This window comes from Pristiophorus japonicus, unplaced genomic scaffold (assembly GCF_044704955.1).
Source record: "Pristiophorus japonicus isolate sPriJap1 unplaced genomic scaffold, sPriJap1.hap1 HAP1_SCAFFOLD_929, whole genome shotgun sequence".
Classification (NCBI taxonomy): Eukaryota; Metazoa; Chordata; class Chondrichthyes; family Pristiophoridae; genus Pristiophorus; species Pristiophorus japonicus.
In genome coordinates, this window is record NW_027254856.1 from 73286 (window position 1) to 88140 (window position 14855).

General features: G+C 56.0%; 1 protein-coding gene across 1 annotated transcript in view; it reads left to right on the forward strand.

The window, feature by feature from the left end:
* Positions 1-14855, forward strand: part of LOC139257918 (branched-chain alpha-ketoacid dehydrogenase kinase-like) — a 77050-nt gene that overhangs the window by 25241 nt on the left and 36954 nt on the right. The window contains exons 5-6 of the mRNA XM_070874665.1: positions 3581-3700; positions 7306-7404. Of these exons, the coding sequence (XP_070730766.1) occupies positions 3581-3700; positions 7306-7404 (219 nt within the window). The remainder of the gene's footprint in view (positions 1-3580; positions 3701-7305; positions 7405-14855) is intronic.

The window sequence follows — 14855 nt, forward strand, 5'->3', positions numbered from 1 at the left end:
GATCAGCGGCGAGCTTGTCGGCTGTGAGGCGGAGCACGGCAGCGAGGAAGATTGGGAAGAGGGTCGGGGCCATTGACGCAGCCTCGCTTGACCCCGGTCCGGACGTGGACTGGGTCTGTGGTGGATGCGTTGGTCAGGATCGCGGCCTTGCATGTCGCCGTGGAGCATGGCGACAACTTCAATCTGTGCCCCCTGGTCCTGCCTGACCTATTTCATTGAAATAAACGGTCAGCTGGAACACCATCTTTTCATTGTCAGATACCCCCCCCTAAGTCTGTGCTGCTCTCAGGGAAAGAGTCCCAACTCTTTTAACCCATCTCGATCACTAAGATGCCTTAGACTTGGAATTAGTCCAGTGGCCCCCTTCTGCACCCTTTCCAGGGCCGCCGAGACAATGGCTTCGGCCCTCCCAATATTTAACTGGAGAAGATTTCTGCTGATCCAGTACTGGATATCGGACAAGTAATCTAACCCCGGCCTCGAACTGAGTGAGCCTGATCCCGCGCAGTGTGGGACTGAGGAACGCACGCACGCACACGCAGTCCCTCGCAATCGAGGAAGACTTGCCTCCACTCTTAACTTGAGCCCTGAGGTGACTGAACAGTCCGATACGACACACACAGTCCCTGTCACAGGTGGGACAGACAGACGTTGAGGGAAGGGGAGGGTGGGACTGGTTTGCCGCACGCTCCTTCCGCTGCCTGCGCTTGGTTTCTGCGCGCTCTCGGCGACGAGACTCGAGGTGCTCAGCGCCCTCCCGGATGCACTTCCTCCACTTAGGGGCGGACTGGTCTTTGGGCCCAGGGACTCCCAGGTGTCGGTGGGGATGTTGCACTTTATATCAGGGAGGGGCTTTGAGGGTGGTCCCTTGTAACGTTTCCTCTGCCCACCTTTGGCTCGTTTGCCGTGAAGGAGTTCCGAGTAGAGCGCTTGCTTTGGGAGTCTCGTGTCTCGGGGGGACATGCGGCCAATGTGGCCCTGCCCAGCGGAGCTGGTCGAGTGTGGTCAGTGCTTCGATGCTGGGGATGTTGGGCCTGGTCGAGGACGCTAACGTTGGTGCGTCTGTGCTCCCGGGGGATTTGCAGGATCTTGCGGAGACAGCGTTGGTGGTATTTCTCCAGCGACTCGAGGTGTCTACTGTACGTGGTCCGTGTCTCTGAGCCATACAGGAGGGCGGGTATCACTACAGCCCTGTAGACCATGAGCTGGGGGTGAGATACCTACTGTACATGGTCCGTGTCTCTGAGCCACACAGGAGGGCGGGTATCACTACAGCCCTGTAGACCATGAGCTGGGGGTGAGATACCTACTGTACATGGTCCGTGTCTCTGAGCCACACAGGAGGGCGGGTATCACTACAGCCCTGTAGACCATGAGCTGGGGGTGAGATACCTACTGTACATGGTCCGTGTCTCTGAGCCACACAGGAGGGCGGGTATCACCACAGCCCTGAGGACTGAGGAGGGAAGCAGCTCAGTCCAGAAGAAAGCCCATCGCCACCGAGCCTTCGCACAGAACACACACACTCCCCTCGACACACACACCCCCCTCGACACACACACACTCCCCTCGACACACACCCCCCTCGACACACACACCCCCCTCGACACACCCACCCCCCTCGACACAACCACCCCCCTCGACACACACTCCCCTCGACACACACACCCCCCTCGACACACACACCCCCCTCGACACACACACCCCCCTCGACACACACTCCCCTCGACACACACACCCCCCTCGACACACCCACCCCCCTCGACACACCCACCCCCCTCGACACAACCACCCCCCTCGACACACACTCCCCTCGACACACACACCCCTCTCGACGCACCCACCCCCCTCGACGCACACACCCCCCTCGACACACCCACCCCCCTCGACGCACACTCCCCTCGACACACCCACCCCCCTCGACACACACACCCCCCTCGACACACACACCCCCCTCGACACACACACCCCCCTCGACACACCCACCCCCCTCGACACACCCACCCCCCTCGACACACCCACCCCCCTCGACACACACACCCCCCTCGACACACCCACCCCCCTCGACACACCCACCCCCCTCGACACACCCACCCCCCTCGACACACACTCCCCTCGACACACACTCCCCTCGACACACCCACCCCCCTCGACACACACTCCCCTCGACACACACACCCCCCTCGACACACCCACCCCCCTCGACACACACACCCCCCTCGACACACCCACCCCCCTCGACACACACTCCCCTCGACACACACTCCCCTCGACACACCCACCCCCCTCGACACACCCACCCCCCTCGACACACCCACCCCCCTCGACACACCCACCCCCCTCGACACACCCACCCCCCTCGACACACCCACCCCCCTCGACACACCCACCCCCCTCGACACACCCACCCCCCTCGACACACCCACCCCCCTCGACACACCCACCCCCCTCGACACACCCACCCCCCTCGACACACACACCCCCCTCGACACACCCACCCCCCTCGACACACCCACCCCCCCTCGACGCACACACTCCCCTCGACACACACTCCCCTCGACACACACACTCCCCTCGACGCACACCCCCCTCGACGCACACCCCCCTCGACACACACACCCCCCTCGACACACACACCCCCCTCGACACACCCACCCCCCTCGACACACCCACCCCCCTCGACACACCCACCCCCCTCGACACACCCACCCCCCTCGACACACCCACCCCCCTCGACACACCCACCCCCCTCGACACACCCACCCCCCTCGACACACCCACCCCCCCTCGACGCACACACTCCCCTCGACACACACTCCCCTCGACACACACACTCCCCTCGACGCACACCCCCCTCGACGCACACCCCCCTCGACACACACACCCCCCTCGACACACACACTCCCCTCGCCCCCCTCGACACACACCCCCCTCGACGCACACACCCCTCGCCCCCCTCGACACACACCCCCCTCGACGCACACACCCCTCGCCCCCCTCGACACACACCCCCCTCGACGCACACCCCCCTCGACACACACCCCCCTCGACGCACACCCCCCTCGACGCACACACCCCTCGCCCCCCTCGACACACACCCCCCTCGACGCACACACCCCTCGCCCCCCTCGACACACACCCCCCTCGACACACACCCCCCTCGACACACACACTCCCCTCGACGCACACCCCCCTCGACGCACACCCCCCTCGACGCACACCCCCCTCGACGCACACCCCCCTCGACGCACGCCCCCCTCGACGCACACCCCCCTCGACCCTCGCCCCCCTCGACACACACCCCCCTCGACACACACCCCCCTCGACACACACCCCGCTCGACGCACACCCCCCTCGCCCCCCTCGACACACACCCCCTTCGGCACACACCCCCCTCGACACACACCCCCCTCGACGCACACACCCCTCGCCCCCCTCGACACACACCCCCCTCGACACACACCCCCCTCGACACACGCACACACCCCCTCGAGTTGTGCGGCTACCGGGGCAATAAATGTGAATGTGTGCGCGGCCGCTGACTCCCGCCCGCCCGGCGGGTCTTCCTTTCCCGTCCCAGATCAAGAACAGCGAGGTGGAGGGGCAGTACTGCCGGCTCCTGCAGCAACTGCTCGACGACCACAAGGACGTTGTCACTCTACTGGCCGAGGGCTTCCGAGAGAGCCGTAAACACGTCCAGGTGAGCTGGCGGGTTACGGCAATAACGACTTGTATTTATAGAGTGCGTTTAACGTCGTGAAACGTCCCAAGGCAACTCACAGGAGGATTATGCGATAAAAATTTGACACCGAGCTGCACAAGTAGAAATTAGCGCAGGTGACCAACAGCTTGGTCATAGAGGAAGGCTTTAAGGAGCGTCTTGAAGGAGGAAAGAGCGGTGGAGAGGTTTAGGGAGGGAGTTCCAGAGCTGAGGGCCCAGGCAGCTGAAGGCACGGCCGCCAATAATTGAGCGATTATAATCGGGGATGCTCAAGAGGGCAGAATTAGAGGAGCGCAGAGATCTCGGTTGTGGGGCTGGAGGAGGTTACGGAGATAGGGAGGGGTGTAGGGGCTGGAGGAAGTTCGAGAGATAGGGAGGGGTGTAGGGGCTGGAGGGGGTTACAGAGATAGGGAAGGGTGTAGGGGCTGGAGGAGGTTACAGAGATAGGGAGGGGTGTAGGGGCTGGAGGAGGTTACAGAGATAGGGAGGGGTGTAGGGGCTGGAGGAAGTTCGAGAGATAGGGAGGGGTGTAGGGGCTGGAGGAGGTTACAGAGATAGGGCGGGGTGTAGGGGCTGGAGGAGGTTACAGAGATAGGGAAGGGTGTAGGGGCTGGAGGAGGTTACAGAGATAGGGAGGGGTGTAGGGGCTGGAGGAGGTTACAGAGATAGGGAGGGGTGTAGGGGCTGGAGGAGGTTACAGAGATAGGGCGGGGTGTAGGGGCTGGAGGAGGTTACAGAGATAGGGAAGGGTGTAGGGGCTGGAGGAGGTTACAGAGATAGGGAGGGGTGTAGGGGCTGGAGGAGGTTACAGAAATAGGGAGGGGGCAAGGGGCCATGGAGGGATTTAAATACAAGGATGAGAATTTTGAAATTGAGGCGTTGCTTAACCGGGAGCCAATGTAGGTCAGTGAGCACAGCGGGTGATGGGTGAGCGGGACTCTGTGTGAGTTAGGACACGGGGCAGTGAGCACAGGGAGTGATGGGTGAGCGGGACTGGGTGCGAGTTAGGACACGGGGCAGCGAGCACAGGGGGTGATGGGTGAGCGGGACTGGGTGTGAGTTAGGACACGGGGCAGCGAGCACAGCGGGTGATGGGTGAGTGGGACTCGGTGTGAGTTAGGACACGGGGCTGTGAGCACAGGGGATGATGGGTGAGTGGGACTCGGTGTGAGTTAGGACACGGGGCAGTGAGCACAGGGGGTGATGGGTGAGCGGGACTGGGTGTGAGTTAGGACACGGGGCAGTGAGCACAGGGGGTGATGGGTGAGTGGGACTCGGTGTGAGTTAGGACACGGGGCAGCGAGCACAGTGGGTGATGGGTGAGTGGGACTCGGTGTGAGTTAGGACACGGGGCAGTGAACACGGGGTGATGGGTGAGTGGGACTGGGTGTGAGTTAGGACACGGGGCAGTGAACACAGGGGGTGATGGGTGAGTGGGACTCGGTGTGAGTTAGGACACGGGGCAGTGAGCACAGGGGGTGATGGGTGAGTGGGACTGGGTGTGAGTTAGGACACGGGGGCAGTGAGCACAGGGGGTGATGGGTGAGCGGGACTTGGTGTGAGTTAGAACACGGGGCAGTGAGCACAGGGGGTGATGGGTGAGTGGGACTCGGTGTGAGTTAGTACACGGGGCAGTGAGCACAGGGGGTGATGGGTGAGTGGGACTGGGTGTGAGTTAGGACACGGGGGCAGCCGAGTTTTGGATCACCTCTACTTTACGTGGGGTAGAATGTGGGAGGCCGGCCAGGAGTGCGTTGGAATAGTCAAGTCTGGAGATAACAAAGGCACGGATGAGGACTTCAGCAGCGGATGAGCTGAGACAGGGGCCGGAGACGGGCGATGTGAGGGAGGGGGAAACAGGCGGGTTTAGTTATGCTGCGGGATATGTGGTGGGAAGCTCGTTTCGGGGTCAAATGTGACAGCGAGGTAGCGAACCGTGTGGTTCAGCCTCAGACAGGAGTTAGGGAGAGGGATGGAGTCAGTGGATAGGGAACGCAGTTTGTGGCGGGGACTGAAGATAATGGCTTCGGTCTTCCCAATATTCAATTACGTCCGCAGGAGAGCCCCAGGCTCCATTCCCGGCCTAGTGCCGAGTTAGCCTGATCTCACACCCGGTGTGGGACTGAGCGCCCCCACACACACACACGCACACACAGAGCAGGAGAGCCCCAGGCTCCATTCCCGGCCTAGTGCTGAGTTAGCCTGATCTCACACCCGGTGTTGGACTGAGCGCCCCCACACACACGCACACACACAGAGCAGGAAAAACCCAGGCTCCATTCCCGGCCTAGTGCCGAGTTAGCCTGATCTCACACCCGGTGTGGGACTGAGCCCCCCTCCCCCCCCCCCCCCCCCCCCCCACACACACACAGCAGGAAAAGCCCAGGCTCCATCCCTGATCTTGTGCGGTGTGGGACTGAGGGAAAAGCAGGGGGGGGTTTTTTGTTTCAAAAATGTTCTTTATTCATAAAAATTTAATACAATACACTGGTCGAAATTCAGTACAATGCAATCCACAAGTTACATTATGTGTAACACTGTACAAATTAAATGCAGTACATGGTACTCAATTTACACAACGGATTAAATGTGCATTTCATTTCAACATTTTCTGATACATAGAGCCCGAGGGGGGTTTAACACTGAGTGCAGCCCCTCGATATACTGTAGTGGAAGGGCTTGAAACTGTGCCTTTCCTGCTCTGTGTATGTATGTGCGCATGTCTGTGTGTGTGTATGTGTGTGAGTGTGTGTATGTGTGCGTGTGTGTGTATATGTATGTGTGCGTGTATGTATGTGTGCGTGTATGTATGTGTGCGTGTATGTATGTGTGCGTGTATGTATGTGTGCGTGTATGTATGTGTGCGTGCACGTGTATGTGCGTGCACGTGTATGTTGTGAGTGTGTGTGTGTATGTGTGTGTGTGTATGTGTGTGTGTGTATGTATGTGTGCGTGTATGTATGTGTGCGTGCACATGTGTGTGCGCGTACAGGTGTGCATGTGTGTACGTGTGTCTGTGTGCGCGCATGTGTACGTGTCTGTGTGCATGTGTACGTGTGTGTGTGTGTGTGTGTACGTGTCTGTGTGCATGTGTGTACGTGTCTGTGTGCATGTGTGTACGTGTCTGTGTGTGTGTGTACGTGTCTGTGTGCATGTGTGTACGTGTGTCTGTGTGCGCGCGTGTGTACGTGTCTGTGTGCATGTGTGTATGTGTGTGTACGTGTCTGTGTGCATGTGTGTACGTGTGTCTGTGTGCGCGCGTGTGCATCACTTTCCAGACCGTTGCAAAGGCGCCTTCCAGAAGGGGATGGCTGCCGGTCTGGTTCCCACCGCAGCCGACTCGAGGACAGCGTGCCGTGGTGCTGAGACACCGGCCGTGCATGAAGGATCTGACGGTGGGGGGGGGGCGCTTCTCCCCACCAGCCAAGCTCGGCCTTGGTGCTTGTTTGAAAGCTCCGTCAACGAGGCATTCTGCCAAATGACTGAGGAGGGAAGTATTTAAGTGACGGAGAAGCGGCAGGGAGCTGAGTGTAATCATTCACTGACTGGTTTCCCCCCCCCGCTCCCCCCCCACGTTGTTTTAGGACGAGGCGGTGATCCGATTGTTCCTGGACAAGACTTTGACATCCCGGCTGGGAATCCGAATGCTGGCTTCTCACCACCTTGCTCTTCACGAGGACAGGGTAAGCGGAGCTGCTCCACTCAGCGGGGGGGAGAGGGCAGGGAGAGGAGGGGGGGGGGGGGTGCGCGGGCTACTGCAGTTGAATAGCTGCTTCATCGGCCACCGGATTCCCCTGGTGTAGATTGGCTGTGTACAGAATGTACCAGGTTCCTTCCCATTGACTTCCGCTGGGCAGAGTCCCAGCCCCTTCCCATTCGCTCCCACTCGACACAATCCCAATGGACCCAAACCCCTTCCCATTCACTCCCACTCTACACAATCCCAATGGACTCAAACCCCTTCCCATTCGCTCCCACTCGACACAATCCCAATGGACCCAAACCCCTTCCCATTCACTCCCACTCGACACAATCCCAATGGACCCAAACCCTTCCCATTCACTCCCATTGTACACAATCCCAATGGACCCAAACCCCTTCCCATTCACTCCCACTCTACACAATCCCAATGGACTCAAACCCCTTCCCATTCGCTCCCACTCGACACAATCCCAATGGACCCAAACCCCTTCCCATTCACTCCCACTCTACACAATCCCAATGGACTCAAACCCCTTCCCATTCGCTCCCACTCGACACAATCCCAATGGACCCAAACCCTTCCCATTCACTCCCATTGTACACAATCCCAATGGACCCAAACCCCTTCCCATTCACTCCCACTGTACACAATCCCAATGGACCCAACCCCTTCCCATTCACTCCCACTGTACACAATCCCAATGGACCCAACCCCTTCCCATTCACTCCCACTCTACACAATCCCAATGGACCGAACCCCTTCCCATTCACTCCCATTGTACACAATCCCAATGGACCCAAACCCCTTCCCATTCACTCCCATTGTACACAATCCCAATGGACCCAACCCCTTCCCATTCACTCCCATTGTACACAATCCCAATGGACCCAAATCCCTTCCCATTCACTCCCACTGTACACAATCCCAATGGACCCAAACCCCTTCCCATTCACTCCCATTGTACACAATCCCATGGACCCAAACCCCTTCCCATTCACCCCCACTGTACACAATCCCAATGGACCGAACCCCTTCCCATTCACTCCCACTCTACACAATCCCAATGGACCCAAACCCCTTCCCATTCACTCCCATTGTACACAATCCCAATAGACCCAACCCCTTCCCATTCACTCCCACTCTACACAATCCCAATGGACCCAACCCCTTCCCATTCACTCCCACTCTACACAATCCCAATGGACCCAACCCCTTCCCATTCACTCCCACTCTACACAATCCCAATGGACCCAAACCCCTTCCCATTCACTCCCACTGTACACAATCCCAATGGACCCAACCCCTTCCCATTCACTCCCACTCTACACAATCCCAATGGACCCAACCCCTTCCCATTCACTCCCACTCTACACAATCCCAATGGACCCAAACCCCTTCCCATTCACTCCCATTGTACACAATCCCAATGGACCCAACCCCTTCCCATTCACTCCCATTGTACACAATCCCAATGGACCCAAACCCCTTCCCATTCACTCCCACTGTACACAATCCCAATGGACCCAACCCCTTCCCATTCACTCCCACACTACACAATCCCAATGGACCCAACCCCTTCCCATTCACTCCCATTGTACACAATCCCAATGGACCCAAATCCCTTCCCATTCACTCCCACTGTACACAATTCCAATGGACCCAAACCCCTTCCCATTCACTCCCATTGTACACAATCCCAATGGACCCAAACCCCTTCCCATTACCTCCCACTGTACACAATCCCAATGGACCGAACCCCTTCCCATTCACTCCCATTGTACACAATCCCAATGGACCCAAATCCCTTCCCATTCACTCCCACTGTACACAATCCCAATGGACCCAAACCCCTTCCCATTCACTCCCATTGTACACAATCCCAATGGACCCAAACCCCTTCCCATTACCTCCCACTGTACACAATCCCAATGGACCGAACCGCTTCCCATTCACTCCCACTCTACACAATCCCAATGGACCCAAACCCCTTCCCATTCACTCCCACTCTACACAATCCCAATAGACCCAACCCCTTCCCATTCACTCCCACTCTACACAATCCCAATGGACCCAACCCCTTCCCATTCACTCCCACTCTACACAATCCCAATGGACCCAACCCCTTCCCATTCACTCCCACTCTACACAATCCCAATGGACCCAAACCCCTTCCCATTCACTCCCACTGTACACAATCCCAATGGACCCAACCCCTTCCCATTCACTCCCACTCTACACAATCCCAATGGACCCAACCCCTTCCCATTCACTCCCACTCTACACAATCCCAATGGACCCAAACCCCTTCCCATTCACTCCCACTGTACATAATCCCAATGGACCCAAACCCCTTCCCATTCACTCCCACTGTACCCAATCCCAATGGACCCAAACCCTTCCCATTCACTCCCAATGGACCCAAACCTCTTCCCATTCACTCCCACTCTACACAATCCCACTGCTAAGAGTGGTTGGATGCGGTTTGCTGGAAGGGTAAACGTAGAATAGTACCACACAGAAGCCGGCCATTCGGCCCATCAGGTCTGCACCAGCTCTATCCAAGAGCAAATCGGTTTCGGCCCACTCCCGTGCTCTTTCCCCGTATCTCCGTCAACATTTATCCAATTCCCGGTTGGAAAGTCACTATTGAATCTGCTCCCACCGCCCTTTCAGGCAGCGCGTTCCCGATCCCAACAACTCGCTGCCTCTGGTTCTTTTAACCAATCGCCTTAAACTTGTGTCCTCTGATTATCGACCCTACAGCCATTGGGAACAGTGCCTCCTTATTTACTCTATCTAAACCCTTTCATGATCTGAAACACCTCGATCAAATCTCCACCTCTGCTCCAAGGAGAACAACCCCAGCTTCTCCAGCCTTTCCACGTCACTGAACTCCCTCATCCCCGGAACCATTCTGGCCAATCCCCTCTGCACCCTCTCCAAGGCCTTCACATCCTTCCTCAAGTGCGTGGCCCAGAATTGGACACAATACTCCAGCTGTGTTTTACATCTGTTGAGTCTAACCATTGCGCTGGATCTGACCCCGTTCCGTGCTGACTTTAGTTTGTTGAGTTTGACGTGTTTTAATGGCCCAGAAATCCCGGTTTCTCCTTCCCCGCGGGCGGGAAGCTCGAATAGATTTCAGAAAAAAGATGCCCACCGAGCTGAAGGTGTTGCGGCCACGCGAGATCCCGGTCCTGAGGCCCCTCCTGACCTTGCAAAGGGGATGGAGTATAAAAGCAGGGAAGTCTTGCTACAGTTGTACAGGGTATTGGTGAGGCCACACCTGGAGTACTGCGTGCAGTTTTGGTTTCCATATTTACGAAAGGAGATACTTGCTTTGGAGGCAGTTCAGAGAAGGTTCACTCGGTTGATTCCGGGGATGAGGGGGTTGACTTATGAGGAAAGGTTGAGGAGGTTGGGCCTCTACTCATTGGAGTTCAGAAGAATGAGAGGTGATCTTATCGAAACGTATAACATTATGAGGGGGCTTGACAAGGTGGATGCAGAGAGGATGTTCCCACTGATGGGGGAGACTAGAACTAGAGGGCACGATCTTAGAATAAGGGGCCGCCCATTTAAAACTGAGATGAGGAGGAATTTCTTCTCTCAGAGGGTTGTAAATCTGTGGAATTCTCTGCCTCAGAGAGCTGTGGAGGCTGGGACATTGAATATATTTAAGACAGAGATAGACAGTTTCTTAACCGATAAGCGAGTGAAGGGTTATGGGGAGCGGGCGGGGAAGTGGAACTGAGTTCATGATCGGATCAGCCATGATCGTATTAAATGGTGGAGCAGGCTCGAGGGGCCGAATGGCCGACTCCTGCTCCTATTTCTTATGTTCTAGGGCGTGCGTCGGCCTGGAGCTGGAGTCAAATAGCTCTGGGCAGCCAATCAGACTTATGAAACTTCTGTTACTATGAATGAGAAACACCCCTAAAAGATAGAAAAATTGCACAACAATTTTTTATTAATTTAAATTAAAGTTATTAAAGTGGAAGAATGAGAGGGGATCTCATAGAAACATATAAAATTCTGACGGGACTGGACAGGTTAGATGCAGGAAGAATGTTCCCGATGTTGGGGGAAGTCTAGAACCAGGGGTCACAGTCTAAGGATAAGGGGTAAGCCATTTAGGACCGAGATGAGGAGAAACTTCTTCACCCAGAGAGTGGTGAACCTGTGGAATTCTCTACCACAGAAAGTTGTTGAGGCCAGTTCGTTGGATATATTCAAGAGGGAGTTAGATGTGGCCCTCACAGCTAAAGGGATCAAGGGGTATGGAGAGAAAGCAGGAATGGGGTACTGAAGTTGCATGATCAGCCATGATCATATTGAATGGTGGTGCAGGCTCGAAGGGCCGAATGGCCTACTCCTGCACCTATTGTCTATGTTTAAAAAAAATATATATTTTCCCCATTTAAAAAAAAAAGTTTTTAAAAATTATGCTTTAAAATAAACTTACCGTAGTGGGGAGGGTTTTTAACCATAAAATGTGTTTTTATAACTTTATTTTAAAATGTTTTTCTATATTTTAAAACTCTCACGCCTGTAACAGTAGGATACGCCGTGAGTCCCGCAGTTCTTGCCCTTGCAAGTGTTCTCGCTCCCGATATGCGTTGGATCTGTCGAGCATTGCCCGCTGAAAACCGGCTTTTCCGATGCCTTCCCGGGTCCGTAGAAACTGTGTACGGACCCGGGAGCCCGGGATTTCTGGGCCAATGAGTCCAGTAAAACACCCCTGTTCACGTGAGACCGCCTGGGTGACCAATACTTGTCATTTTGGCAATTCTTGTGAAGAGAGGCTTTTTTAATATTCGCTCGTGGGATGTGGGCGTCACTGACAAGGCTGGCATTTATTGCCTGTTAGCGTGAATGTTTTCTCAGAAGAATCACTCAACACTCTGAGTCGGTTCCAACGCCAATGCGGCCTTTATTAACGCTCAGCGGGGAGGAAGCCTCAGGACTGGATCCAGGCACTTCACTCCGCAGAACAAAGGGTTTCATGGATCTTTATATGTTTTACAACAGTTTACTACAGTTGCATACAACAGTTTACTACAGTTACATTAGACCAATAGATAGAGTTTAGTCTCTAAACGTAAAGTGGCTCATGTGTTGCCAAGAGATGTGTTGCTAAGGAGTGTGTTGCTCGGAATGTGTCTTGTAACATGGCCTGGGCCTCCCTTATCTTACTGTCCTTGGATGCTGTCTTTGGTAGCCTCCTTATTAGAGTTACATATTCGGTTCTTGTCAGCTCGGACTGATTCATGCCCTCGTTATGTGATGTCGGCCCCTCTTAACTCTATTTCTCGGGGCTCTGCTGTGTGGAGTTATAATGGTTTGCTATAGTTATCTTTATTGCAAGGCATTCCTGGCAGTGGGCCTCACAGGGTTACTGCTCGGTCAGCCTCAGTCAATAGTTCACAGCTTGACTACCTGATTTCCCATCATGCCTGGGCAGCCATTTTATATGTGGCCACTTTAAACTTATATGAGTTTAGATATATTCAGCAGGTGCCTAATGCCTACAACATTGCCCATCCCTTCTTGCCCCTTGTGAAGGAGGTGGTCAGCCGCCTCCATCAACCGCTGCAGTCCCGTGAGGTGAAGCTATGTGGACTCCAGACCGAGCCGCACAGAACAGGAAAAGCCCAGGCTTCATCCCGGGCCTAGTGCTGAGTGAGCCTGATCTCGCACCCAGTGTGGGACTGAGGCGCACACGCACACGCACACGCACATGCACACAGAGCAGGCAAGGGCCAGGCTCCATCCCGGGCCTAGTGCTGAGTGAGCCTGATCTCGCACCCGGTGTGGGACTGAGGCCCCCACACGCACACGCACACGCATGCACACAGAGCAGGCAAGGGCCAGGCTCCATCCCGAGCCTAGTGCTGAGTGAGCCTGATCTCGCACCCAGTGTGGGACTGAGGCGCACACGCACACGCACACGCACATGCACACAGAGCAGGCAAGGACCAGGCTCCAACCCGGGCCTAGTGCTGAGTGAGCCTGATCTCGCACCCGGTGTGGGACTGAGGCCCCCACACGCATACGCACACGCACACACAGAGCAGGCAAGGGCCAGGCTCCAACCCGGGCCTAGTGCTGAGTGAGCCTGATCTCGCACCCGGTGTGGGACTGAGGCCCCCACACACACACACACACACACATGCACACAGAGCAGGCAAGGGCCAGGCTCCATCCCGGGCCTAGTGCTGAAAGAGCCTGATCTCGCCCAGCAGAAAGCTGTAGGCTGCAGGAAGATATCGATGGACTGGTCAGGTGGGCAGAACAGTGGCAAATGGAATTTAATCCAGAGAAGTGTGAGGTAATGCATTTGGGGAGGTCTAACAAGGCGAGGGAATACACATTAAATGGTCTGACACTGAGAGGTGTAGAGGAACAGGGGGACCTTGGAGTGCAGGTCCACAGATCCTGAAGGTGCAGGCCAGGTAGATCAGGTGGTTAAGAAGGCATACGGAATACTTGCCTTTATTGGCCGGGGCATGGAATACAAGAACAAGGAGGTTATGCTTGAACTGTATAAAACACTGGGTTAGGCCACAGCTGGAGTACTGCGTGCAGTTCTGGTCACCACATTACAGGAAAGATGTGATTGCACTGGAGAGGGTGCAGAGGAGATTTACCAGGATGTTGCCGGGACTGAGAATTTTAGCGATGAGGAAAGATTGGATAGGCTGGGGTTGTTTGCTTTGGCTGAGGGGAGACCTGATTGAGGTGTATAAAATGATGAGGGGCCTGGGTAGAGTGGATAGGACGGACCTGTTTCCCTTGGCAGAGGGGTCAACAACCAGGGGGCATGGAGTTAAAGTAATTGGGGGGAGGTGTAGAGGGGATTTGAGGGGAAATGTCTTCACCCAGAGGGTGGTGGGGGTCTGGGGGGGAACTCACAGCCTGAAAGGGTGGTAGAGGCAGAAACCCTCACCACATTTAAAAAGTACTTGGAGGTGCACTTGAAGTGCCGTAACCTACAGGGCTACGGACCCAGAGCTGGAGAGTGGGATTAGGCTGGGTAGCTCTTGGTCGGCCGGGGCGGACATGATGGGCCGAATGGCCTCCCTCCGTGCTGTAAACTTCTCTGATTCAATTCACAGCTAGTGTGGGGAATGAGCCCTACACACACACACACACACACACACACACACACTCCCAGGCTCCATTCCCGGCCTAGTGCTGAGATAACTTGATCCCACCCAGGGTGGTGGTATGGGGGAATCGGCAGTGTCGCTGTTTGCCAACAGATTCGAGAGAGAAAATGAGGCCAGGGTCCCTACTCGCAATCGCGTTCCCAGCCAGCCCTGCAGCGAGACCTGCGCGCGCGATGCCCCCTCCCGCAGTCGAATAGCTGGCTCTTCGACGCCCCCCACCGCGGCGGGGTCACGGAAGGGCCAATGTCTTCAGGAGGGA